The following is a 26213-nucleotide window of genomic DNA, read 5'->3' as shown; positions in this document are numbered from 1 at the left end:
GCACAGCTTGGACCTGTATGTATATTTTATAAGAGGTCTGCTAAAATGTGTTACTGCAGAAATAAAACTAAACACTGCTTCATTTTTAATGAGCCATCAGGGAGCACGTTATTGCTTGTGTGTTGGAGTGGTTTTCTGCTCCCAGGCCGTTTATACCAAAATGTCTTGGAGGGAAAATTGTGATTAAATTTCTTGAGAGATACCTGTATTTGTGCTGAAAGCCTCTCTCAGCCAGGAGTGGGGCTGTCAGAGTCGCTGAAAGTGAAGCACAATTCAACATAAACAGGCAGCCTTGAGAACCATCAGCAGAATATTAAATCAAAATAGTGATTTACTGTGTATTAACTGCCCTGTGGTTTCAGCTCCAGCCAAGAACAGGCTCTGAACTCTCTGTGCAGAGATTTTGCCTTGGTGGGGGGGAGATAATAAAAGTGGAATCATGGAATGATTTGGGTTGAAAAGGATCTAAAAGCTCATCTCATTCCATCCTGCCATGGGCAGGGACACCCTTCACTGTCCCAGGTGGGACAACCTGGCCCTGGGCACTTCCAGGGATGGGGCAGCCACAGCTTCTCTGGACACCCTGTGCCAGCACTCTCCCAGGGAGGAACTTCTTCCTCAGTCTTTTAGTGTAAAATTATTCTGTCCTGTCCTATCACTATCTGCCTGTATAAAAAGTCACTCTCCATCTTTTCATAAGCGACCTTCAGGCCCTGGAAGGGGCTCTGACCTCTCCTGGAGCCTTCTCTTCTCCAGGTGAGCACCCCCAGCTCTGCAAGCCCGGCTCCAGAGCAGAGGGGAGCTCCAGCCCCTGGAGCATCTCCGTGGCTCCAGCCCCTGGAGCACCTCTGTAACTCCAGCCCCTGGAGCATCTCCGTGGCTCCAGCCCTTGGAGCACCTCCGTAACTCCAGCCCCTGGAGCATCTCCTTGACTCCAGCCCCTGGAGCATTCCGTGGCTCCAGCCCCTGGAGCATCTCCGTGTCTCCAGCCCTTGGAGCACCTCTGTAACTACAGCGCCTGGAGCACCTCTGTAACTACAGCGCCTGGAGCATCTCCTTGACTCCAGCCCTTGGAGCATCTCCGTGGCTCCAGCCCCTGGAGCATCTCCGTGGCTCCAGCCCTTGGAGCATCTCCGTGGCTCCAGCCCCTGGAGCATCTCCGTGGCTCCAGCCCTTGGAGCATCTCCTTGACTCCAGCCCTTGAAACATCTCCATAACTCCAGCCCCTGGAGCACCTCTGTAACTAAAGCCCCTGGAGCATCTCCTTGACTCCAGTCCCTGGAGCATCTCCGTGTCTCCAGCCCCTGGAGCATCTCTGTGGTTCCAGGCCCTGGAGCATCTCCATGACTCCCTTCTCACCAGCAGCTCCAAAACCAAACCCTGCCCGGTCTGGCCGTTCCGAGCTGCACGGGTCCCCGTTCTCTGCCGGCCCCGAGGCCACAGAGCTGGGTTCCGTTCACCTCCCGTTCCCAGGCTCCGTTCCCCTCCCATTCCCAGGCTCCGTTCCCCTCCCGTTCCCCTCCCGTTCCCGGCTCCGCTCCCGGCGGGTCCCGGCCGCCGCTGCAGTTCCAGCTCCTGCCGCACGAGGGCGCTGTCCCTGGCGGGCCGTGCCCCACGCGACGCTCTGGCCCGCGGCTGCTCTCGGTGCCCTTCCGGCCGCGCTTCCGGCCGCGTGGGGCTGAGGGAAGGACGGGGGCCATGGCGGGCACGGGGGCCCTGAGGGAGAGCCGGGACCATGGCGGGCACGGGGGGTTGTAGGAGGGAGAGTCGGATCATGGCGGGCACGGGGTGCTGAGGGAGGGTCGGGGCCATGGCGGGCACGGGGGCCGTGAGGGAGGGTCGGGACCATGGCGGGCACGGGGGGTTGTAGGAGGGAGAGTCGGGATCATGGCGGGCACGGGGGGTTGTAGGAGGGAGAGTCGGGACCATGGCGGGCACGGGGTGCTGAGGGAAGGCCGGGGGCCATGGCGGGCACGGGGTGCTGAGGGAGGGTCGGGGCCATGGCGGGCACGGGGTGCTGAGGGAGGGTCGGGACCATGGCGGGCACGGGGGTACTGAGGGAAGGCCGGGGGCCATGGCGGGCACGGGGGGGTGCAGGAGGGAGGGTCGGGGACATGGGGGGCTGGATGGGAGCTGAGGGTCAGCGGGGTGTGGGGTGTTGGGTGCGGGGAGGGGGCTGGGGGAGATGAAGTAGGGGGGGTCTGGAGCACTGGGGGTAATGAGGGTCGGGGGCAGAGTGTGGGGTGCAGGAGGGGCGGTAATGGCGGCTGCGGGTAAACGGGCTGGGGGCGGTGTGGGAAGTGGGGGACATTGGGGGACTTGGGGTTTGGGGTTTGAAGGGGTGCAGAGTGGGTGGGAAACGAGGTACTGGAGTGCAGGGTATGGAGGTCGGGGTGCAGCTGGATTTGGGGGTGCAGACGGGTTTGGGATCAGAATGGTGGGTATTGAGGTACGGGGGGAGGGGTGTGGGGTTGCAGGGGCTGCTGCATGGAGCTGGAGGATGGTGTGGGAGGCAGGGGCAAACGGTTTGGGGGGCTTGGGATGCAGTGAAAGGGGGTAGTGAGGGCCTGGGGGATGGGGTGTGGGGTTCTGTGGTGGGCTGGGGGAGGCAGCTGTGGGGAGTTTTGGGGGTGCAGGGGGGATGTTGGGTAGTGAGGGCCTGGGGTTCATGTGGGGGGCTACAGTGAGGGCTGGGGCATTGGGGGCTGCAGGATTTGGGGTCTCTGGGGGCTTTGGGACTGTGTAGGATGTCTGTAGGAGGGCTGGGGTGCTGTGCAGGGACAGCTCTGGGGTGTGGCTGCTCCCCAGGGAGGTGTTGGGCTCACAGCAGGGTGGGAGAGCAGAGTGGGGCCCGTGGGGTGTAAGGGGTGAGCTGTGTGGTGGGGAGGGTTCCCCAGGGCCAACAGCCAGAGCAGGGTTTGTTTTTGCTGTGAGTGTCCCAGAACTTTGTGTGTCCCAGGGTGTCCTGGCAGGGCTCAGCCCCACATGGTGACATGGGTGGCACTGGGTGCTGCCATTGCTGAGGTGAGGGAGCAGCAGGTGAGTGGTGGGAGCCCCGTGTGGCAGCCCTGGCAGGGGTACAGGGTCTGTGGGCTGGGGAAGGGCTGCTGGGTGGTGCCAGCCAGCCTCACCCGTGCCCGAGAGCAGCTCCCAGGTGGGCTCCGTGCTGGGCCTCACCTGTGCAGTAACAGGTGTGAACATTCATGAAGCATTTTGATGGTCATGTATGATACTGCATACAACAGCTGCACCCCTAATCCAAGGGAAAATGGGTTAGATTGGGGGTTTTTAAGGTGTACTGAGTCTTCTTTTGAAAATGTTTTGCAAAATCAAACTGGTGCTCTGTCAAGTATGGAAATGAGAACTTGGGTACTTGATTTATCACTAGATGCTGTTTGAGTTGCAACTTTGTTCCCCACGTAGCAGGGAACAGTGATAAGTTGGTTTCTGCACTTGAGCAAATGTAAGGCTTTGTTGGAAGTTGTGTACTTTGCTCTCTTGTTTACATGTCTGGTTTGTCTCCTGCAGGGGGGTTCACCTGAGGACACCTCAGGGCTGTGTGCCCTGGCAGGTGTGGGAAGGGAGAGGGGAGGGCCTGTGCTGGGAACCTGGCAGCACAGTGATCCTGGCTCCTGGCAAACATTCCCTGCCAAAATAACAAGTGCTTTTCCAGTTCCTTCTTGCTGTGGGATGGGTGATGTGGCTCTGGAAGTGATAGGGATGCTTTTGGGAAGGATTTTGGGGAGAGCTGGGGTGGATGATGCTTCAGTTAACACTGATCCAGGGGAGGTAGGTGTGTGTAGGATGGGGGCTCTGGCTTTAGCATTCCTGGCTGGACATCTTGGTTTTTTATTTCCAGGTGGCTGGACCAAGAGGTGATTCTGCAGGATGGTGAGAGCTGCTCTTGCAGTTTGGTAATCCTGTGTGGTCTTTTTGGGGTATCACAGAATCATAGAAGGGTTTGGGAGTATAGAGACCATCTCCTTCCACCCCCAGCCATGGGCAGGGACACCTTCCACTATCCCAGGTTGCCCCAAGCCCAGTCCAACCTGGCTTTGAATATGTCCACAGTTTATCTGGGTGCCCTGTGCCAGGGCCTCCCCACCCTCCCTAATTCCCTAATACCCCATCTAACCTTTCCCTGTGCCTGTTGAAGCCATTCCCCCTTATCCTGGCACTCCATGCTCTTGTAAAAAGTCCCCCTCCAGCTTTCCTGTGGGTTATAGAAAGCAGTTGTGCCTATTTGGATAGTGAATGTGAATAAAATTGATTTTTCAAAGCTGATTTTCTTTCCTCTTGTTTAATCCTTTTGTGCCTGAACACTGTGGGCAGGTGTTTGCCTGCTGCAGGTGGCTGTGCAGCAGTGACACCTGCACTGTCCCCGGGGCTGTCACACCCTGCAGATGGGCCCCAGCCCTGCCTGGGGAGCTGTCAGGCAATGGGATCCTGAATTGAGCTGTGGGATTTGGGATTATCTCGGTGTGCCGAGCTCCCACCTCCACTAGAGGGTGTGGAGCTCCGCAGAATCCTTTGTTTTCACGGAAATGGGAGAACCGGGAGCCTTTCTGTTATCGGATGTGCAGGCAGCGAGGCCGTGGCAGGATTACCTCCCTCGGGAGATCCTGCTCCGTGCCCTGGCAGCAGCCCAGGCTGCATTACACAACTGCCAGCCAGCCCGGGGCATGCCATGGGATGTCCCTGGCCAGCCTGCAGCCAGCAGGAGCAGCTGGAGTGTGCAGGGGAGGCAGCTCTGCTGTAGGTTGGATCAGGTCGTGCCCAGCTCCTGGATGAGGTTTCCTGGAGGGATAACTTGCACATTCCAAGTTCCCTCTCCTTTTTCTTGGGGAGGAAAATGTATCTAAACAGCAGGGACCAATGTTTCACTTGCACAAGAGCCTGGCTCCTAGATTTCCCTTCCTGGAGGGAATTTCCACTTGCTCTGCAACCTTCCCAAGCCAAGCCCAACACCAGTGTGCTGTGAAATTCCATCAGGCTGTGCTGCTTGCTGGGCTGTGTGTGCTCCCTGTGCTTGTAGGATGTGCTGCTCAGCTCGAGGTTGGCTCCTTGGCCAGGTGTAGGATTTCTTCCTTGCTAAATTCTGCCTCCAAGTGTCTCACTAAGAACAAAATCCTGAGCAGAGCTGGACCCAGCATTGCCCTGCTGCAGCACTGAGTGCCTGAGGGAGCACCCAGAGGGGAGCTGGGTGTCTGGGTGAGCAGGTGGTGCTGTGGCTGTGGAGGGACACAGGCGATGTCGGAATTCAGGACATCCCTCTGGCTGTCCTGGAGTGCCAGGACCCCTGCCAGGGGCTCAGAGACCCTGGCACAGAGCCCAGGATTCCTGTGGTTTGGATTATGACCCATGGAGCAAGTTAGCAGCCTTAGATGAAGATCTGCAAGCCATGAACATATAAGTAGAATAATAATCAGTTTGTCATGGGATGAGAAATAGATTTTTGGGGTTTTTAGAATGGGGGTTCAGGGGGCAAGATAGAGGAATCTGGGTGTGTCCAACCTTTCTCCTTCTTCTTGGCCTCCGTCTTCTGCTGTGATATTGGCACTTTTAGATTGGTTTAGAGTAGAAGCTCACACAGGTGATAGGTATTGGAAAGTAATTGTAAACATTGTACATGTAGTTTTTAGTATAAAAAGATAACACCACCCTGGGGGCAGGCACAGTGCCTCTGACTGTCTTGCTGAGCAGACCTCACAGACCAGGAGAAATTTTTTTATAGATAAGAAACAATAAACAACCTTGAGACCAAGAACTGAAGAGCTCTGACTCCTTCTTCAAGTGCTGGGCTGGAAAAAGAGACTTTCTAACACATCTTGGGGTCACTCTGAGCAGCAGAAGTCCTGAGAAGGCTCCTCTGCAGCTGCTGGTACCATGTGGGTCTGTGACATTTTGGAGCTGGATCCATGTGGGAGGGGAGCAGCTCCACAGGCAGGTGGGGTGTGCAGCTCTGTGGTGTCCAGAGGGCCCAAGGCCTCCACGTGCTGCCAGGGATGTCCAGTCAGAGCCTGGGCATGGGAAGAGCTAAGTGGCCTCTCCAGGGACCTTCTTGGAGCAATCCTATGGGTAAATGCCCTAGAGGGAGGAGGGGTCCCAGAGAGCTGGGTTATATCCAAGGATCACTTCCAGACTCAATAACATCCCTATGGACAAGGAATGGAGCAAAAGGGGCAGGAGAGCTGTGGGGATGGGCATGGAACTCTGTCAGGAGAGACAATGAGGTGGAAGAAGGGGCAGGATGAGCACAGGGATGGTGTCTGAGTGTGCTCTGGTGTGCTCATCCATGGCCAGGAGCACTGATGGGAGGGAGGTCAGAGACCGTGTCCCCCCAGTGCCAGATCCTGGTGCAGAGCCAGCTGTGGAGCAGCAGCCAGGATCATAACCCAGCCAACCAAATCCTCCATCAGCTGAGCATGACATGGGTATTTATGTGAGTAAGGAGGAAGGAGGCAGAGGTGTTTGCACAGGCACCTGTGTTAAACCTCAACTGCAGCCAGGCCAAATCCCAAGCACTGGGGCTGTGCTGGGGTCTGGTCAGACCCTGTGGAAGGGGAGCATCCCTCCCTGTGGGCAGGGGAGATGCCCAGGCTGGGGGGAACAAGCTGAGGGCAGCTGCCAAGGTGGGGCAGGTTGGTGAGCTATGAGGAAACCTCTTTATCCTCCAGAGCACAGCCCAGAGAGGGCCTGGCTGTGCCTGGGGTGTCTCCCCTTGCACTGAGCCCAGCCCCACTCCAGGGCTGCCTCCTGCTCTCCCTGCTCTGCTCCTGGTTTGTGCTGAGGCTGGAAGAACTTTGAGCTCTGTGCCTGGCTGGACCTGAAGCTGGGGCAGCAATCAGTTCCCACTGTCTGTGTGAGGTAAGGGTTTGAACCTTGCCCTGTTGGAAGTGGACTGCTCTGATCTCTGCAGGAATTGTGAGTGTGGAGATTGAAGGCTGTGGCCACTTCTGCTGGGTAAACAGCCAGAGAACTGTGGCCTGTTTGCCACCTTTCCTCTCCCTCCACCCCCCACTGAAGATGCTCTGGCAGCTCTCTTGGAGTGTGACATCTGGGAATAGCACTGGCAACCACAGTGCAGCCCAGCCCACTTGGTGAAAGCTCACCTCTGCTAAGAGGCTGCTTTTAGCTGCTCCCTCAAGAGCTGTTTTTAGGTCTGGCTGTAGCACTGCTCTTCCCTCAGCAGCAGCTGAAGTCCTTTGGACACAAGCTGCAGGAAGGACACGTCTGGTGTCTCACTGCCCTGACCCTCGGGAAGGATGAGGCTGGGCTGGGCACAGCCTGAGCATCCTCAGAACTCCCAGCTCCCACCAGAGCCAGGACTGCATGGCTGGAGTTGATGCCAATCACTGTGCTGTGGTAATAAAGTGAGGGGGCAAGCAAAGAAAGCTTAAAAAAAAAATATTTTTAAGCCATAGCTAAGAAATCTCCAAGTTGGACCTTGCAGTCAGAGGTGAGCAGGCTTAATTTGACAGCTATTTCTTAAATATTTTAAAAGCTGCCTGGAATAAACTGAATGCTTCCGAGTAGTGACCTAAATTCCAGTTGCTGTAAATTTCATTAGAAAGTGGATTTGTGTGCCTGCCAGGCTGCTTTGCAGCTTCATTGATCTGCCCAAACCATGTGCTGTGCAAGTGCCTTCCTCAGCAGATTTTTAAAGAGCTGACTGCTGCCTGCTGCCAGCCCAGAATGTGACTTGTTTTCTTTCTTTTCTCTCCTCTTCCTCTCTTTTTTTGGGTTTGGTTTTTTTTGGGGGGGGGTTGGTTTTTTTTGTGTTTTTTTTTTTTTTGTTTGTTTCCTGGTGCAAATGCATGATTTGTTTACTAATCACATTGCATCATTAGTTGCACAGAGTCATCCCACTGGCTGCGTGGGCACGGATGGAGCAGCTGGGAAGGAAAATGTCACTGTCTTCAGCTCACTTGATGTGCTTTGCTCCCAAATCCCCATCCCACGCCATGAGGGCCAAAGACTTTCACAACCCTGGCAGCTGCCAGCAGCTCTCTGCTCTCCAGCACTGTCACCTGTGGTTGTGACACTGCCTGGAAAAAGCCTCCTCTCCTCCTGCTGTCCCCAAGTGCTGTCTGTCCCTGTGCAACCACGGCTTTGGATCTGTGGAGAGGTGTGATGGTAGCACAGATGGCACAGACTGAGCCTCACCAGGGAAAATAGCCTGGGGAGAGCTGGGACTGCCACACCTGTGGATGCAGGAGCAACATGCACTGCCCCAGGCCTGACAGGGTCACACAGGTGATGCTGAGCTCCCTTGCTGTGCTTGCAGCCCACCTGCAGGGGTTAAAGGGGGTGGAAAGGGGCTCTGTGCAGCACCACACAGGACCACAGCTCTCTGTGACATGTTTGGTTTCTCTCCTGCAGTGGAGAGAAACTGTGTTCAGCTCCTGTGTTGTCAGACACAGAGCAATTGCCTGAAGCACTGGGTGAGGGGAAGGTCCCTGTGGCCCTGCCTGCCCCATGGGAGCCCTGTTCTGGGGCTGTCCCCCTGCCCCTGGCACTTCTGCTCCTGGGGAACCCCCAGCCTGGGGAAGGGCTCCATCACAGTATGAAACCCAAGTTTTGGAAGCTCCATGGCCTTGCTGTGTTTTGGGGGGGTTGTGCTGCAAATAAAGGCCTAACCCCAACCCCATCCTACAGGAATGAAGTGCTGGCCCCTGGCAGGAGCTCTGACAGCTCTTCCCAGTTCACAGCACGAGGCAGAGCTGGCTTTTGAAGAGGAGCCTTCCTGCCCAAGGACAGTCCCAGCACTGCCAGGCTGGAGTGGCAAACAGCCCTGGCAGCAAGCCCAGGGGTGGGTTTGGGCCAGGAGGGCACGCTCATGTTGAAGGGATGTCTAAAGGGATTGGTTATCACAGAAATGGTCTCCAGAGGGTGAGGTTACAAAACATGGGTTTCCCTCATTCTCCTTCCTGTGCAGCTGGGAATATGGGAGGGACTGGAAATACCCCAAACTCACCCAGAGGGGTGTCTGGTGTCAAGGATGGAGGTTGGAGAGAAATATCCCCCTCTTCTAACTACTGCCTGTGACTGAACATTGTGAAGACACGTCTGGAGGGGGATTTGGTGCTTCTCTTGCTGTGTGGGTGATGGAAGTGGGAAGAAATTGCTGTCTTGGAGCTGTGGAACATGGGACTGTCCTGCCTCCTGATGAGGAAGGGGCTTTCTTGGGCTGAGTTTTGGCCCCCAAGCAGCAGCAGCCTTTCCACTGTCTTCCCTTCCCCTTTGGCTGCCAGCACAGGGGATGCTGAGTGCCAGGATCCTGGCACTCTGCTCTGGGAGAGGTGCTGCTTCACCTCTGCTGTACAGCAGTGATTTATTTTCAGAAGTTACACCTGAGGTGTGACAAAGACCCCACAGCTTGGGCCAGCAATATGGGCTGTCCTGGGGAGAGGGCCTTGCTGGCTGTCAGCATCCAGACTAGGGCTAAATTAATTTCCTGTAAATCTGAAAAGCTCTGCCAGTTTCCCAGCTTCTCAACACCTCTGCTGGAGCTGCCTGTTATTTATTTCCCTGGGGTCTCAGATGTACAATAGGTTTTGCAGAGGTGATGACCCAATCCCATCCCCTCGTGCTGTCAGCACCCAGAGCCTTTCCTTGTTGCAGCTCTTGATGAGGGGTTTCTCTTGTGGCCCCAGGTGGCTTCAGCTGTCCCCAGCTACAGGAAAGGCAGGGAGGAAGGAGACTTGGAGGCAAGAAGTCTCCTGGCTCTGTCCTGCTTTGGTTTGGGGCAGGGTGGGTGGTTCAGCCCCTTGGAGGGGGGGCTCTGCAGGCTCACCCCATGCCTGGCAGAGAGGCACCAGGACTGTGCCAGCCTGGCCATGACTGGGTGCTGGGATGGCAGCAGGAGCTTCCCTGTGTCATTCCCCTGCTCAGCACAGCGAGGCTGGAGCAAGGGCAGTCTCAGAGTCTCTGTGGTTGAGATGACCCCGAGGTGTTGAAAAGTCTCTTTTTCCCAGCCCTGCAATCGAAGACGGAGTCAGGATTCCTCAACTGTGGTTTTCAAGGTTGTTTATTTTCTGTTGTCTATGACATTCTTTTTCTGAGCTGCTGAGATTTGTCCAGCAGGTTGGTCCATGGCACACTGACTGCCCTCAGGGTGGTGTTATCTTTTTATACTAAAAACTATGTGTACACTATTTACAATAATTTTCCAATACCTATCACCTATGCTAGACAGTTGGTTTCTACTCTAAACCAATCCAAAAGTGCCACCATCACCCAGAAGATGGAGGCTAAGAAGAAGAAAGAAGAAGGACAAAGCAGACTGAAATCCCTCCATCTTGCCTCTTGAACCCCGATTCTAAAAACCCCAAAATTCTACTTTTCTACCTTGTGACAAACTAAGTATCATTCTACTTAAACTCTCATGGCGTGTAAATCTGCACATAAAGTTGGTAATTTTCTCCATGGGTTAAAATCAAAAGCACAGGTGTCCTTGGCTTTGTGCCGAGGTCTCTGAGCCCCCAGCCAAGGGCTCGAGCCATCCAGGGCAGCCAGAGCAATGTCCTGGGTTCCAACAGGGCAGCTGCACTTTTGAGTGCTGAGCAAGGGGCTGCTCAGGGGGCAGCTGCCAGGGACAGATGGATTTAAGAGTTGGGAGTGTCACCAAAGCAGCAGTTTCTCTCTGCAACCCATGAGGGTTCATGTAAAAAATGAAATTTCTGTCTATCTCCTTCCTTGTGCTTTCTCATCTCCGCCAACGGAGCTGAAGATGGGAGAGGATTTTTTCCCTATATTTAGCTTTGGAGAAATTGCTATAACTAATCGGCTTTAGGATTCTGTGTTCCCTCTTTTATTTTATCTTTTCCTGTCACTAAGACCTTGTCATGTGGCTGTGGGCTGCAGCTCCCTGGCTCTCTGTTTGCTGGGCTTTCATGGAGTCAATTAATAACCCATAAAAATAACACCTCCAGCTGTTCCACTTGCAGCTGCCAGGCTGGAGTCCAATTATGGGGCCTCGGATCCCAAATCCTGCTTTGCATGTAAAAGTGCCAGGGAATAGGAAGAGGCAGAGGAGATGGCAATGCAAAAAAGGAATGTGGTTTGGGGTCTATTTTTAGTCTTTTCAAGCCAAATGTAAAAAGACCCTCAGGCTGCTTGTGTCCTGCTGAATGTGATCACATGCACAATATTGTTCCCATGGCAAAGCGCAGCAGCCAGGGTGGGTTGGGGGTTATTTTTGGTAATTAACTTGCCTACATTGCAAACATCCTTCTGGGTTAGTTAGCACAGTGCTGTGTTGTGGCTCACATCCATGTGCTAATGGGTTTATTGCAATCAGCTCCAGCTCTCTCTGTGTTCCTGAAAGTGCCAGGGCAGTGGTGGGGAGGGGAAGCACACAGCTGCTCACCCAGGGCATCTCACTGAGAGGTTGCTGGTAAAAGGGTGTTCAGCCTCCCTCAGAAAGTCCTTTCTGGCTGACTGTGACACAAAATTAATTTAGCTGGGGCTCTGGTGGATAGGTGGTGGTCCCCCTTTCACATCATCCTGTCTAATGTGCATCTTCATCTTCTTTCCAAGCTGGATGTCGTCTCCGGGTGAACTGCTGGGCAGATTTGTCCTCTGCTTCTCTGGAGCTTCTGCTGGGCTGGTTCTGCCTCATCTCCCACCACTGCCATATTCACCTGCCTCTTGCCTCCTCCTGGGTGCTTCATAACACTCTCTTTTCTTGCTCCCCACAGAAGTGGTGCAGCAAAGGCCCACAAGGGCCCAGGTGCATGGGGGGGTGTTGGGGATGGGGCACAAGGAAAGCACTGGGCTCGTTTCCAGTCTCTGTCTGGGAGCATTTCAGTCCTTTCCATCACTGGGCTCTTGTTTAATTCAGACTCAGCCTGATAGTGACCAGAAGCAAATCAAACAGCTGTTCATTAGACAACTTAAATACTTAGTGGTCACACATTAGTCTGTAGCCACCAGCTTGTAACCATGACTGCAAACAGGAATCCTGTGCTGGAGACCATCCCCTTTGTCAAACCAAGTTATTTGGAGACTGATACTGAAACCTGCCCTCAGAAAAAACTCTGACACCTCCCACTTGCACCGGGTTGCAGGGCCACAGCTGTGACAATGCCATCTCTTCCCTGTCTCCTCAGGCTCCCTCTGACAATCACCAGAGCCAGGAGGTGTTAAACACCTTCTCTCGGGGGATGGAGCCACACTCCCAGAGGGTGTCCCTTCAGTGGAGCTCTGCTGTGAGTTCTCTAAACCAGGGACAGAGGATGCTATCAATCCTTTCAGCCTTGCCTGGCAAAGAGATTGCAAACGTGGCTTTCCATCCGCGCTACATCAGCCAAATTGATTCCAGGACAGGCAGCCAGCGGTGCTCGAGGCCGAGACTGATGAATGCTGCAGAATGTCAGAATGAGCAGAGCTGCTGCCTGCTCTGTGCCAGCTCCTCAGCTGCAGCCAGCCCTCTGCTCAGCCGTGCCCTCTGCCTCACACCCCTCCAGAGTGCTGAGCTCTCAGTCACTGACACAGACAATTCAATTGCAAGGAACATCTGCCTCGGAATTGTGCTCCCATTCAGGCTGCTGCCGCCGCCATGGGGTGACATTCTTCATGTGTCTTGCCTGCTTTCTTTAATCTCCTAAACACAGGCATGCCTGTGGAGCACAGAAAGGTTCCTCCCCCGTGAGAAGGAGAAAGAAATTAGCCAGCAGATCGAGCGTGTACAGCAAATAATGAGATTGCCTTGGATACAGGACCGGAATTCATGCAAAGCCTGATGCTGATCAGAGACGATAAGCAGCGTTTCTGGGGTCTGCAAACAGCGTCACAAAACTTGTGTTTCTCAAGTTCTGAGACTCACATGGACGAAGGCAGCCAGCACAGGCCTGATCCACAGACTGCAAGTTAAAAAATAAACCCTAAAATAGCAATACTGGTAGTTATTTTGGTGTGCAAGTGCCTCATAATGCCTCGTTTTCCTCCAGGCACAGGAATAAGCTGTACAGACACAGGCACTGTGGTGCTGGAGGAGCAGCACTCACAAAGGCAACTTGTCCTGACAGAGCTCCACTGAAAGGTGCTGTGTTTGCCCACAGGGAGCAGACCCAGCTCTAGTGGAGTCAGCGTGTCCTTTAAAAGAAGATGGATTTGTGCAATACTTTTAATAGTAAGTGTTTCTTATTACTTGCATTAAAAAAAAATAATAATTATCAACATGTTAGAGGCAAATAGGGACAAAGTCTCTACCTGGTGAGTGACCCAGCAGCTTGATTCAGTGCCTGTTGAAGCAGCTGAGAGTATTTGTACTGTCAGATTCATTAGAAGGAGGAATGGTAAACAGCCTTTGTTTTTATTTTTATAGGAAATTTACTCATCATGTCTGTGAGCCTTTGGCTGAGACTCCTATTTTTCTAAGAAATGAGTGATCAGATCCTGGCAGTGCTTTAAGTCATTTAAAGAGACAACTGGAAACAGGCTGTTCCCTGGAAGGCAGGTACCAGGCAGCTCCCAGGCACACAGTCACAAGAGCTGTTTGCAAAGGCAAGTAGAAAAGTTGGGCATTCTCAACAGCCCAGTGAACCCTTCCTCACTCACAACTCCAGCTCCCTGTATTATGAGCTTGACATCTTCAGCATCAATAAAATACCTCAGCAAATTAATTATTATCCAAGTGTTTTTCCCTGTATTCCCTATACCTTTATTTTCTTTACTAGAAAAAAGGTCATGGGGGTGAGTTCTCTTTAACCTGTTCACTTAAACCTGATGTCTAAGGGATAAAATAACCCAGTGGAGCCCCAGGGAGTGTCCCCTGCTCCTCACAATCCCCCAAGAAAACAGTGCTATTAGGCTTTTAGATATTACAAACATCCAACACAGGCATTGCAATAAATGTTGGATCTGATTCTTCACCCAGAATATCCACTGCACAGCTCCTCACATTTCATTATCTCTGTACGAGCAGCCCCCCCTGCAGCACCACCTGCTCACTTTTGTTTTAGCATCTCACGGCTCCTGAGCAGCACCACGGATTGGAGGCAGGGAGCCTTGGATGGGTCCAGGCTTTGCAGGGAAAGCTTGGGAATAAGGGCTGGGACACGTGCCATGCTCATCCCAGCTCATCTATTTTATGAATCAGGACTTGGTCCTATTTGCTAACGTTTGTCTGCGTAACCTTTGCTGTCAATGGGGCCGGGGCTCTGATGTCAGCTGCTGGACTCCGAGCACTGGCAGCTGGTGTCCCTGGCCAGCTCCCAGGCTACAATTCAATTTTCCTACCAGTCACTTGAGAAGACAGGAAAAAACATGTTTCTGCCTGTTTGTGGCATCAAGTCCAGTCTACAAGGTCATTTAAGGCTTTTCTATGGGAAAGCTCAGATAAATCAAATAGTGGTATGAAGTTAATACACCTTCACTTATGGTGGAATAAACTACAGTAAACTAAGGCTGCTTTAATCCTGAATAAAAATCTCATCATGGAATGTAAAACCCTCTAGGTATTATACAATAACATTCCCTCTCTGAACACAGGCCAGTCTGGAGATATTTTACCCTCATCCCAATCTGGTGAATAGTGGAAAACTACTGCAGAGCTAAAAGGCAGGAATACCTGGAAATAAGGGAACCACCCAGGAAGTGAGGAGCTCTGCTCTCCTTTCTCATGCTGACTTACTGTGTGACTTATCCTGTGGCATTTTGTGAGCCTCAGTATTCATACTGCATATTGGGATTATTAGTGTCTTCCCTGCCATTATGAAGGGCTTTAGGATCACCAGAGATAAGTGGAGAAATTTTTCTGCTGTTCACTGTTTCCCCAGCACAGGCTGTCCAGGGAGCTTACCAAAATACGTACAACTGTAATGGATGGGCACATCCAGGTCTGTGTCTGGAGGCCTGAACTTGGGGATCACAGTTATTTTTAAGAGAAGAGGGGTGAAGGAGTTCACACATCCTTACACCCAGCTTTACCATTTTGCCTCTCCCTAGACTGACAAGGGAAAGCAAAAATGGTGACACCTAGTGAAATACCCATGATGCATTAAATACAAACTCTACAAACCAGAATGAATGTCCCCAGGGCACAACTCTGTTCCATTAACTGTTTGTCACTCATCATGCTTATTATTATTTCCATCATGCTGGCAGTGTTATCGTTTGGGACCATTTCCATGGCTTTGAAGGTTCAGGAAGCAGGTATTTATTTCAATGCAGCCAGTACTACATAAAAAATTCCACTGACTCAGACAAGACTGATTTGTGAGGGAATGACTCTTGAAGCACTTCAGTGTGCCTGAACCCAAACTCACATCCCTTTTCCACTTATTTTAATAAATGTACAGCTTAGCAGCAAGACCTTGAGTGAACATATTCTCTCTTGTCATGAACTGCTGACAATCTCCTCTCTTTAGTACAACAGCTCTGAAGATAAGACTTGATGGACAGTAAGAAATCAGGATGGCTTCACTTTTCTTCACTGCCTGGGATGCAAACAAAAGAAAGCAGAGCAAGTTCCTGCCTGCTGAAATTCCAGGAGCTTGAGCTGCATTCCAGCACGGCTGAGAGGCATTTTGAATCTTTTCTCATATGCATCAGCCCTGCACTGCTCCCAAGCAACTGCACTTTCAGTTAGTTATTATTAATAGTAAAGGATGGACTACCAATAGTTCTCATTAATTTCCATGGCAATATTGCCTGAATCAAGATAACAGTTGCTTTGAGTTGTGTAACTAAAGTTCATAACGTGAAGGAATGCAGTCCAGGGAAAGTGCTGAGATGGAGGGAAGTGACCGCCCTTGCATAACCTCCCTAAGGCCAAACTTCCCTTCATATCTAGCAGCCTGTGTTCCTAATTTTCTGAAAATATGGAATAGTTCACGCTTTCAGCCTGTGTCCTCTGGGCTTCAGTCTCCAGCATGCCTCACAGCTTTCCTGAAACATTTCACCCACACATTTATCCATTATATTCCTCCTAACGATGCGTGGCTGGAGCTTCCATAAGAGAAGATGCAACAGGAAAATAAACAACAGTAGAAAAATGTAAACTTATATTTCTTTCCTCTGCTTTGTCTATTTTGCTAAGATTGTCATTTCTGCAGAAAACAGCTGAGACTAAGATTGATTTAGACATTAAATTGTGGATTTTCAGTCTATCAATAAATTCCAAATACCTTTAAAAGTTCAAATAAAGCTTTTCTGGTTGCCGGGCCATTTGGTGAAGTAGAATAGAGGCAGTCAGTAAGAATTAAAATATTGCCCAGAATCTAAAGAGGGAAATGTTATGAACAAAAAGGAATCTGAGTGGGCGTAAATTCCTCACCCTGCTATGCCAGTAGGATTATATCTCAGGCTTTCAGAGCAGAAAAAGGATGTTGCAGGCATAATGGCATGGAATATCAATCAGATAACTAAATCTAATTACAGTTAACTAGTTAATTCCAGCTACATGAAGGCAGCTGGCCAAGTGCCACAACAGAAATGAGATTCAGAGGAACAATTTCTCAACATGAAACAACTTCTTGTAAGGACTAGTTCAGATCAGACAAGGGGCTATGCTTGACTAACTTTAAAAGACACAAGGTCTGTATAAGAAAGAATGGCAGCTTAATCCCTCATTTGTGGTAACCACAAATTCAGCTTTCCTAGGGAAAGAATTGCATCAAAATGTCAGGATATGACTCTGAATTCTAGTAGATTTATATTCTAAGGGAGTGAGCTATTAATAAAAGATGTTGTGGGTAAACAACATGTCTCAGTAGTGCTGCTGATGGGGGCAGAGACACAAGTTCCTAACTTTCAAGTCCTTATTTTAACACTGTTTGTGATACCCTGGTACTGTAAAAAGCACAATTGTACTTCTTGGTTTTAGTACATCACAGCTAAACCACTCATGGTGTGGGACTGAGCTCTTTGAGGTGTCCCAGACTGCAAATACCCTGAGCTGGGTGAATGCTGGCTGATTAAGAAGAGATGGTATGATGCTCCAGCAGTGACTGAGGTGGGTCCCTCACTCCCAGTGCCCCATGGCCCTGGAGCACTGTGCTGTGCCATTGCCCTAAGCTGACCTTGCCCCTGATGGTGCCTGAAATGCAAACCCCAATTTTTCTTAGCATAATGTGCTCTCCTTTTCTGCCAGAAGCCCCCAGAGCCCTGCCCCAAGGGAGCCACGAGGGGTGTGGGACCACAGGATGCTCAGGGGGCTGAGGGCATGGGAGATACCTGCAGGAGGTGCCATGTCCTGCTGTCCATGCCCTCCTGCACCCATGGTGTGTGTCTGTGACTCTGTGTGTGGGAACCCAGCACATCCCTCTGGCTGTCCAGGATGGCCAGGACCCCTGCCAGGGGGCTCAGAAGCCCTGACATGGAGCCCAAAACACCTGTGGGTTTGATTATGACCTGTGGAGCAAATTACCAACCTTAGATGAAGATCAGCAAGCCACAACAGTTTAGGTAGAATAATAGTGAAATTATCATGGGGTAGAAAAGTACATTTTGGGGTTTCTAAAATGGGGGTTCAGGAGGCAAGATGGAGGGATCTGGGCGTGTCCAGCCTTTCTCCTTCTTCTTCTTGGCCTCCATCTTCTGCTGTGATGGTGGCACTTTTAGATTGGTTTAGAGTAGAAGCTCACTGTCTAACATAGGTGATAGGTATTGGAAAGTAATTGTAAACATTGTACACATAGTTTTTAGTATAAAGACATAACACCAACCTGGGGACAGGCAGTGTGCCTGGAACTGTCCTGCTGGATGGACTTCAGCAGGGCAGGAGAAATTTTTTTATAGATAAGATACAATAAACAACCTTGAGACCAAAAACTGAAGAGCTCCGACTTATTCTTCAAGTGCTCGGGCTGGGAAAAGAGACATTTAACATTTCTCAGGGTCATGGCGACCAGCAAAAGATCCTGAGATTTGGGGGCACTCTGCCCCTCTGCTGCACTCAGGTGAGACCCCAGCTGGAATACTCTGGAACTCCTGCACAGGACATGGACGTGGGATGATTGGACCAAGATGATTGGAGGGTTGGAGCAGTTTTGATCTGAGGAAAGGCAGGGAGAATTAGGATTGTACAGCCTGGAGAAGACTTCAGGATGAGCTAACTGCAGCCTTCCAGTATAGAACCACAGAATCACAGACTTTGCTGAGTTGGAAAGGACCCACCAGAATTATTGAGTCCAACTCCTGGCCCTGCACAGGACACCCCAAGAATCCAATCATGTGAGAGCATTGTCCAAATGCTCCTTGAGCTCAGACAGGCTCGGTGCTGTGACCCCCTCCCTGAGGAGCCTGTTCAGTGCTCAGCCCCCTTTTGGTGAAAAGCTGTTCCTTATATCCAACCTAAACCTGCCCTGACTCAGCTTCCTGCTGTTTGTGAGGGGAGCCTGCAAGAAAGATGGGAGCAGAGTATTTACCAGGACAGGACAAGGGGGAATGGCCTCACACTGACAGAGAGGAGGTTTAGATTTGTTTAGTCATCATTGCTGGAGGTGTTTAGAAGACTGGAAGTGGCCCTCAGTGCCATGGTATAATTGGCAAGGTGGTGTTAGGTCAAAGGTTGGACTCGGTGATCTCAAGGGTCTTTTCCATCCTAACTGATCCAGTGATGAGAGATTTGAAGAAATTGTTCTTTGTGAGGGTGGTGAGGTAGTGGAACGGAGCAGCTGTGCCTCTGGGAGTGCTCAAGGCCAAGCCGGACAGCGCACTAACCAACCTGCTTTAGTGCAAGCTGTCCCTTATACCCACGGCAGGGCTGAACCTCGATGATTTCTACGGACCCCTCCCCCCCCCACCCGCACCATTCCTCCCTCACCATTCCTCCCTCACACCCGGCGGCCGCCCCGCGCCGCCCCCCGCGCATGCGCCCCGCCCGTCCCCGCCCCCGGCAGCGCGCAGGCGCCGGGCCCGCCCCCGCCCGGCACCGCGAACGACAGGCGGCGGCGCGCGCGCCCCTCCCGCGCAGGACGGCGCTGCCCCGGCGGCATGAGGGGAGAGTGCGGCCGGCTCCGAGCGGTAAGCACGGCACCGAGCTCCCGGGCCCTCGGCCGCGACCCGCGTCCCCCAGCCCCAGCCCGCGTCCCCCAGCCCCAGCCCGCGTCCCCCAGCCCTGCCGCCCTGCCCCACGGCAACTTTCCCATTGTCCGCCCGCTCCCCGCCGGCTCCTCTCAGCGCTGGCTGCGGGGAGCACCGAGGAGCGGTCGGCGCTGCCCGCGGAGGACGGGGGGTGGTGGTGGTGGTGGTAATGGTGGTGGTGGTGGTGGTGGTGGTGGTGGGGCAGGGGTCGTGGTCGTCGGGCGGGTCACGGCGGCCCCGCGGCTGCTGCGCTCCGGCCGCCCCGGGCAGACGGCTCTGGCCGGGTCCCTCCGGGGCTGTCACAGGTGTCCTGCAACCCTCCCGGAGTGTCCCGGAGTCCTACGGGCCAATGCGGGGCTGTCACAGGTGTCCCGTCCCCTCCCGGAGTGTCCCGGGGCAATGCGGGGCTGTCACAGGTGTCTCGTCCCCTCCCGAAATGTCCCGGAACCCTCTGGGGCAATGCGGGGCTGTCAAAGGTGTCCCGGGGCTGTCACCGGTGTCCCTCCATCCCGTCTCTTCCCGGGGTGTCCCGGATCGCTCCGGGGCACCGCGAGGCTGTCACCGGTGTCCCTTCTCCTCTCGGGATGTCCCGGTCGCTGCGGGGCTGTCCCAGGTGTCCCGGATCCCTCCGGGAGAGCTCAGGGCTGTCACCGGTGTCCCCCCATCCCGTCCCCTCCCGGGGTGTCCCGGTTCCTCGGAGTTTCTTTGTTGTGTAACTCTTTTTGTCCGGGGATTAGAGAGGGTTTGCGGCTGTTTGTGCTGATTCAGGTGGTTTTGTTTTTTTTTAAAGAAAAATTGCGTGGTAGTCATGGGTAAATTCTTCTCGGGGCTGGGATGCCGGAGAACTTTCCTGTGGCTCGGGGGGTTGTTCTTGGCTCCGGCCGGGGCCGGGGAGCAGCCGAGCCGCGCTGCCCCAGCTCCGGGGCCGGGAGCGCTCCCGCAGCGCCTTCCGGACAGAAAAGCGAAGCGAACTTGCTGTAAACCCATAGCAAACCCATTTCTTGCTGTAGCAAACTCATTTCTCGCTAAAATGAGGCTGGCTCGCAGCCCGCGATTCATATGCGAGTGCTACTGCCAGGATTTTTCAATAAACGTAATTGCAGTCGAGAGAGTTCGGGTCAAGCACTTTGCTGGGTAGAGCAGGCACGAAGCCTTTGGAGTAATTCCTCTCCGTGTTGCCAGTGAATCTTTTCTGGCTGCATAGTGGAATTTTTCTCGAAGTTTTTTCCCCATCTATCTCATAAGTTTTCCTCAAAAGTTTCAATTTTTTCTTGAGATGATCAAGGAGTGCTTTTGATCCATCAGTGGGCTTTTGTAATCCATTTTCTTTCCTTCTTTCTGCAAACAAGCACTTTTAACACTCGTTTTTTAAATTTCTTTTTGTGCTTTCTGTATTTCTTTATTGTTTTTTTCCCTCCCCCTAGTCCCTGCTCTGAACAGGGCAACCCACATACAGTGCTGGGGGACTGGAAAATGCTTCTCTGCCTGTCGCTGGGATGTGTCAGTGTTTGGTTCTCAGCAGCAGCAGCACAGGAAATGTCACCATCCTGACAAAGAGTCATAAAATATGTTGAAGATTTGTTACTAAAAGTGGACTAAAAATGTGCTAATTTTATCTTGTCTTTGGAAGAAGTGATAAGTCATTTCTGACAGAAATATATATATATATATACATAGAGCTTTTCAGGGCCCCTGTTGGGTCTTAAAAGAGGTTGTCAGGGAATTGTGAAGGATTTCCTGTGGAATTGCTAGCGTGGTACCACGCACAGACTAATTGTAAGAGAAAATTGAAAATGGCTTCCTACGTCTGACAGATGGTTTTAAAAATTTCTTTTTCAGGTTTGAGTTGATCTCCCTAAACTGCAGCCATGGTGCAGAAGTACCAGTCCCCCGTACGGGTGTATAAACACCCTTTTGAGTTAATTATGGCTGTAAGTATTAATTTTTGCTGCAATTTCCTTCTTGACAGTTCCTTGTGTTGCTGAGTGATTGCTGGGCTTTGTTTGATAGGTATTGTAGAATATCCAAAGCTGAAAACAAAATGCAAAATATGAGAGCTGTGTGTTTCAGTGATTTCTTCTCTGCCTAGAGTATTTTCTTAACATAACGTGCTCTCCTTTTCTGCCAAAGTTTAGACAGTGTTTGCAGATGTATTTGAAAGTTAGTGCAAAAGTAGCATCCAAGTGTGGTGGGAGTTGATTACTGGGGGCAGACTCTTCTAGAACAGGAGGAAATGTCATGTACACTGATTAAAACATTGTTATGTTGTGTCTTCATCAGCGTAGAGTTTATAGGATTAGAGAGCACAGAGAAAGCCATGAAAGCAAGGATATGCCTGAATGAAAAGGGAGAAAGGACACTGGAAACATTTTGAGGGAAGGGAAGAAAAAACTTTGCAGGGAGGCCAGGGAGATGAACAAAAAACCTTTGGGTGCATGTTGCTAATTGGTGTGATAGTGGTACAAATAGTAATGGACAGAAAGAAATTTAATTAGGTTCTCTTATTTTTTTTCCCTCTCTCCCTCCCTTTTCTTTCCTTTTAGAAAACAGAGCAGAAGTAGGTATTTGACATTTTAAAGTATATTCAGTTGAAACCACAGCTGTGGGGCTCTTATGAGTTACAGAGAGCAATTAAGGAGCTTTTCCCTGATAAAAACAGTTAAAAGTGAACCGTAATCTAAATAATAATTGTTTGATTTCACTTGCTGAAAATACTATGTTTAATGGCTTCAGAGAGAGTTTTAATAGTGCTGATAGTGTAAATATTTAGATAGATCACGTGGGTTGGAGTGCAGGGTTCCTTACAGAAGTGATCCTTTGCAGTCACAGGGCAAAAAAGGATTAGATCACTCTACAGGGAATACTTGCATTTCTTTTTATCTTACTCCTAAGGCTGCCTGCAGTGTTACACATGTAGGTCTTGCTCTTGCAGACACTTGAAGGCAGAGCTGTTATTTTGCTGAGCAGTGAAGAAGCCAACTGTGATATGTGTAAGGTCTTGTATGACTTCAGTAGCTCTGACAGCTGGGCTTCAGGTGGTCTCTCAGTGAAATTTGATGGTGTCTGTAATTTTAGCCTTCAGTGAAGTTATATTGGCTCTTAGATCAATCAGCCAAAATTAGTTTCTTAAATGAAATTCCCTGGCTGTTTGCTAAACTGATAAATCTTTATCTTGCTGCTGAATTGAAGGCAAAAAGTTCTTCCTGAGTTATTTCTTCAAGGATATTTTGAGTCACAATCCTGATATCAGAAATGTCCACAAGGCTTTGCTGGGTGTAATTAGAAACACTTCTGACTATTAATATTAACTGAGAGTTTTCAAACTCTTCTGTGTCTTGGGGATAATATCTGAAGAATAATATTTAACAAATATAAAGTCTTCCCTTACATTAAAGCTTTTCTTTAGAAAGCAAGAGGCTATAGTAGGTATGTGACTAGGATAAAATAATAGTTAAAAATTAAAAGTGAACTAAGAGGAGAAGAATGCTTATAAAAAGGAACAGCCATACAGGATCCTTTCAGAGACTGGAAGTTTAGCTGAGCAATAACACATCTGATTTATTTAGTCTGTGTCAGAACAGTGGGTTATCACTTGTACTTGTTCAGAATGTGAGCACTGGATGAACATCCTCCCCCTGCCATGTTGCTGCTGTTACTGATTTTTAAAACTTGTAAAATTCCTGCTGGTGATCCATCAAAACTGTCCATGCATTTTCTGAAGCGTGTGGAGGAGTCCATGAGCCAAATTCTGTGAGGAGTATAAACAGTATATGTAAGCTTGATGCTTTTTGTTACTGTTTTGTTACTGTTTCCTCTTGGTTGAACAGTGATTGCATTAGTTGATGAAGTGTTTCTGGGAGGAATACTTGTGTCAAATTCTGTGCTCGCTAAAGTGGAAGCACTACATTGCATATTCTCAACAAAAAAAGTGCTATAATGTTATTTTAACAGTGCCAGCAGCTCTTCTGAAACGAGGCACAGCCTGGCATATACCAGGCTTGAATTTAAAGCACCCAAGAAATGGCTTAACATTATGTGTTGTGTTTGATTTTCCTTTGACCCTCTCTTTTATTTGCACCCAGCCCTTGAGACAATGTGAGATTTAAACCCACACCCAGAGATACTCATCTGTCAGTAAAAAATCCCTGGAGAAAACTTTGGTCAGTGCAGCAGCAGTGTTCTGTGTGCTGAATTGTTTTAACAAAAATCACTGTTTCAAGCCTGGCTCTTGGGTGAGATCTCATCTTTGTGTTCAGGGGCTGAGTGCCTCTAAAAGTTTTCTTTGGCCAGTTGTTCTCCCTTCCCTGGGTGTTCTGTGGAACTCCAGGGTGATTCTTTCTCTGGAGAATAATGAAGTTCACCAGTGTCAGTGAATCCCCTGTGCACTGGGAAGATTCCCTGGATGATACATGTTGCAATTGCAAATCGGAACTCATTAAATCAAACTAATATTTAGCCTTCAGATCGAGAAATCAGCATTAATTCTTCTGTTCTGGAAGGCACTGAGAGAATGCCGCTTGCAGAGTGGGTCATTTATAGTGCAAATTTCCGTTTTTCCCACTTCCCCCTTCCTGGGTTTCCAAGAGGTACTTGAGGGAGAATGGAGCACAATCAGCATTCCATTCATGCAGCTCTAGTGTGCTCCCAGGGAACTTTGTTCTCTGCTAAGGGGGACTGCAGCTCTATATTAAGACAAAAAACTGGATTTAATTCCACTTTGATCAAAGCCACAATTGTCAAAATAAAAGTGTTTTGCAGGCAATTATGATATAAAGACTTCTAAAATAGACAACAGTCAAAATTCTTTTCCTGAGTTAAAATTAGTGTTGAAAATAAGTTTCTCTGTTATGCTTCCTCCACTGAAATCTAAAACTCATGTGCTGAACCCTAATATATCTCTATAACAATATCCTTAAGGCATGACCCCTGATCTCCCAGCTGGGGATTGCTGAGGAGCTCAGAGAGTTGGGCCATCCATTGCTTCAAAGCTTCCTGCCTTCCCTCAGCATTAAAGTCCAGCTGTGTAAAATCTAATAGAAGCTACTTCCCTTGGAAATTTCCTTCTACTGGCAAGTTGTGTGGTTCCAGATAATGCTTAAGATGCAAATCTTTTAATAGAACCATTTCCTAAACTTGAAAAGATTCTAGAATCATAGGCTAGAAATTACCACCCTTCAGTCTGACACACCTAACCCAGGCCAGATGATTTTACCAAATACTTTCCCAAGCTGACATGATGATTTTTGGCTGCTCTGTGGAATATCTGTCATAATGAACTGATTGGAATCTCTGTGTGTTAGGGGGTATGTATTTAAAAAAGCACCCAGAGCAGCAGCTTGCACAGCTGTTCAGGAGACTGAATAGAATTTTGCTTCTCCTCCTGTTCAGAGTTTACGTAATGCTGGAAGCAGCTGAAATGTGGAAAAATGACTGTTTACTTAGACTCACTTGTCAAGTTACCAAGGTTAAATATACTGCAGAAAAACTGAGAAGCTGCTTTTATAAAACTTCCAAAGATTACAGATTTCAATTTTTTTATATTAGCTTAAAGAGGTTTACATTTAAAGTAATACAGGGACTTTGCTGAATAAGTAGTTCTTAATATTAAAAGGCAGTTAAGAACTTGAATCTTCCTTAACACACGAGGCTAAAATTAACTTTGGAGATTCACAGCTCATTTTCAGTCTGACATACTTTAGATAATTCCCCTTGAGTTTAATTTCCAAAGTAAATTTAAATAATGAATAATCACTTGCAATGGCATTTCAAGGGTGGAATTTATGCAAATGGAAAATAAATAAGATATTTGAAAAAGCACAGATTGGATTGAACCATTGACCAGCAGGATTTTTCTTTTTAAGTTTCTGAAAGCTCTGTGAAAAATGTATTGCTCTTCAGCCCATTTAGAAAATGTCCTATTTACAGTCAAAATCACTTAGCTTCAGAAATAATGGGAATTTTAAAAAATTGATCTTGCATTTTGCCACTGTTCTGATGGAATATCTGAACTATCTCAAGCATGACTCTTTCCTAGTAAGTATAATGTGTAGTGCCTTTGATTATATTATCATTTTAATGGTTCAAATTTGCTGCCTTTGGACATCAGGCTGACTCTCTTTGGCTTTATGGATCTAAAAAATAGTTCTTAAGGTGTATCTCATGAATTAAAGTATCCCTAAATTACAGGTAAGTAATAAGATTGTAAATGGGATAAATGCGCTTCAGTGATAAGAGTAGATTAGAAAAAAAATGATCTGTTTTTCCAGATTGACAAATCAAAGTATAATCCCTTGATCTAGATTGTAATGAGCTTCCTGGTCAGCAGTACATTATTATTTCACTATAAAAGTTATTACTTTAAAAAGTCATTTTAAAAAATTCAAACTCTATCAAGCTAAGTGCCACCCCTGCTCATAAACACTCACCATTTTTATTCCTTCCAGTCTCATTTTGTTTTCCTGGAAAAAATACATTTCACACATCACGTGGAGAGGGGTTGAGAGGCTGGTGAGGAAAAGGAAGCTCTTCTGCAAGTGCTTTTGAAAGCACAAAGTAGACTTTAAATATATAGAGAAGTATTTTACTCCCCTGAAGAAGAGTACTTTGCTGAGAATTTGTCCTGGATACTTAAATCCTGGGGAAGGGAATAAACTTGAGTGTTTGCTCCCAAAACCTCTGAGCTGTTTTCCCTTCTGCTGTAGAACTCCCTGAGTCTCATCTGCTTTGCTTCCTGCCTTTGAAAAAGCTGAGTTGAAAATTCAGCCTTATTTGCTGTTGGAAATGTGTTGGTAAAGCTGTGGTGGAGCAGAGTCTTGTGTGGAATTTCTGAATTTATATTAAATACCTGCAGGTTCTCTGCTGGTTGATGATGGTGGTGTTAGACACAATGTAAGAAGAAATGATTATTTGGCCACTTGTTTGGAATGAGCTGTGGGTAACAAATAGGAGAGTTCACTTAAGTACTGTGGAAAAATATTGACTTAGCAGCCAGCTAACAGTGCAATTCATGTGTTATTTTGTGTTATTTCTGACCTGTTTAGCTATTTCCATGCTTGGTTTCCTGGTTGTTTATTTTTTTTGGGGGGGGTGCAAGCACATGACCTGACTGTAGCTGACAGCTGCAGTTCTCTTGTTCACCAAGAGCTTTGAGTCAGTTTTTAACAAGTCCTTTACACTTTAAA

The 26213-nt window shown here is 49.5% G+C and overlaps 1 protein-coding gene, 1 long non-coding RNA gene and 1 other non-coding gene across 3 annotated transcripts in view; all 3 read left to right on the top strand.

The window, feature by feature from the left end:
• Positions 1 to 2724: 2724 nt before the first annotated feature.
• Positions 2725 to 4284, top strand: LOC139602705 (uncharacterized). Its single transcript, XR_011683402.1, has 2 exons — positions 2725 to 3039; positions 3860 to 4284. It is a non-coding gene; the product is annotated as an uncharacterized lncRNA (long non-coding RNA).
• Positions 3089 to 3244, top strand: LOC139602798 (small Cajal body-specific RNA 16). The gene has a single exon (XR_011683435.1). It is a non-coding gene; the product is annotated as a small Cajal body-specific RNA 16 (non-coding RNA).
• Positions 4285 to 18835: 14551 nt separating the features above from the next.
• Positions 18836 to 26213, top strand: part of SEC14L1 (SEC14 like lipid binding 1) — a 43572-nt gene continuing 36194 nt past the window's right edge. Inside the window, exons 1-2 of the mRNA XM_071452553.1 lie at positions 18836 to 18972; positions 20872 to 20963. Of these exons, the coding sequence (XP_071308654.1) occupies positions 20901 to 20963 (63 nt within the window). The 5' untranslated portion in view covers positions 18836 to 18972; positions 20872 to 20900. The remainder of the gene's footprint in view (positions 18973 to 20871; positions 20964 to 26213) is intronic.

This window comes from Agelaius tricolor, unplaced genomic scaffold (assembly GCF_023055355.1).
Source record: "Agelaius tricolor isolate 1412-34295 unplaced genomic scaffold, bAgeTri1.0.p SCAF_35, whole genome shotgun sequence".
NCBI lineage: Eukaryota > Metazoa > Chordata > Aves > Passeriformes > Icteridae > Agelaius > Agelaius tricolor.
This window is presented reverse-complemented; position numbering and strand designations above follow the sequence as displayed.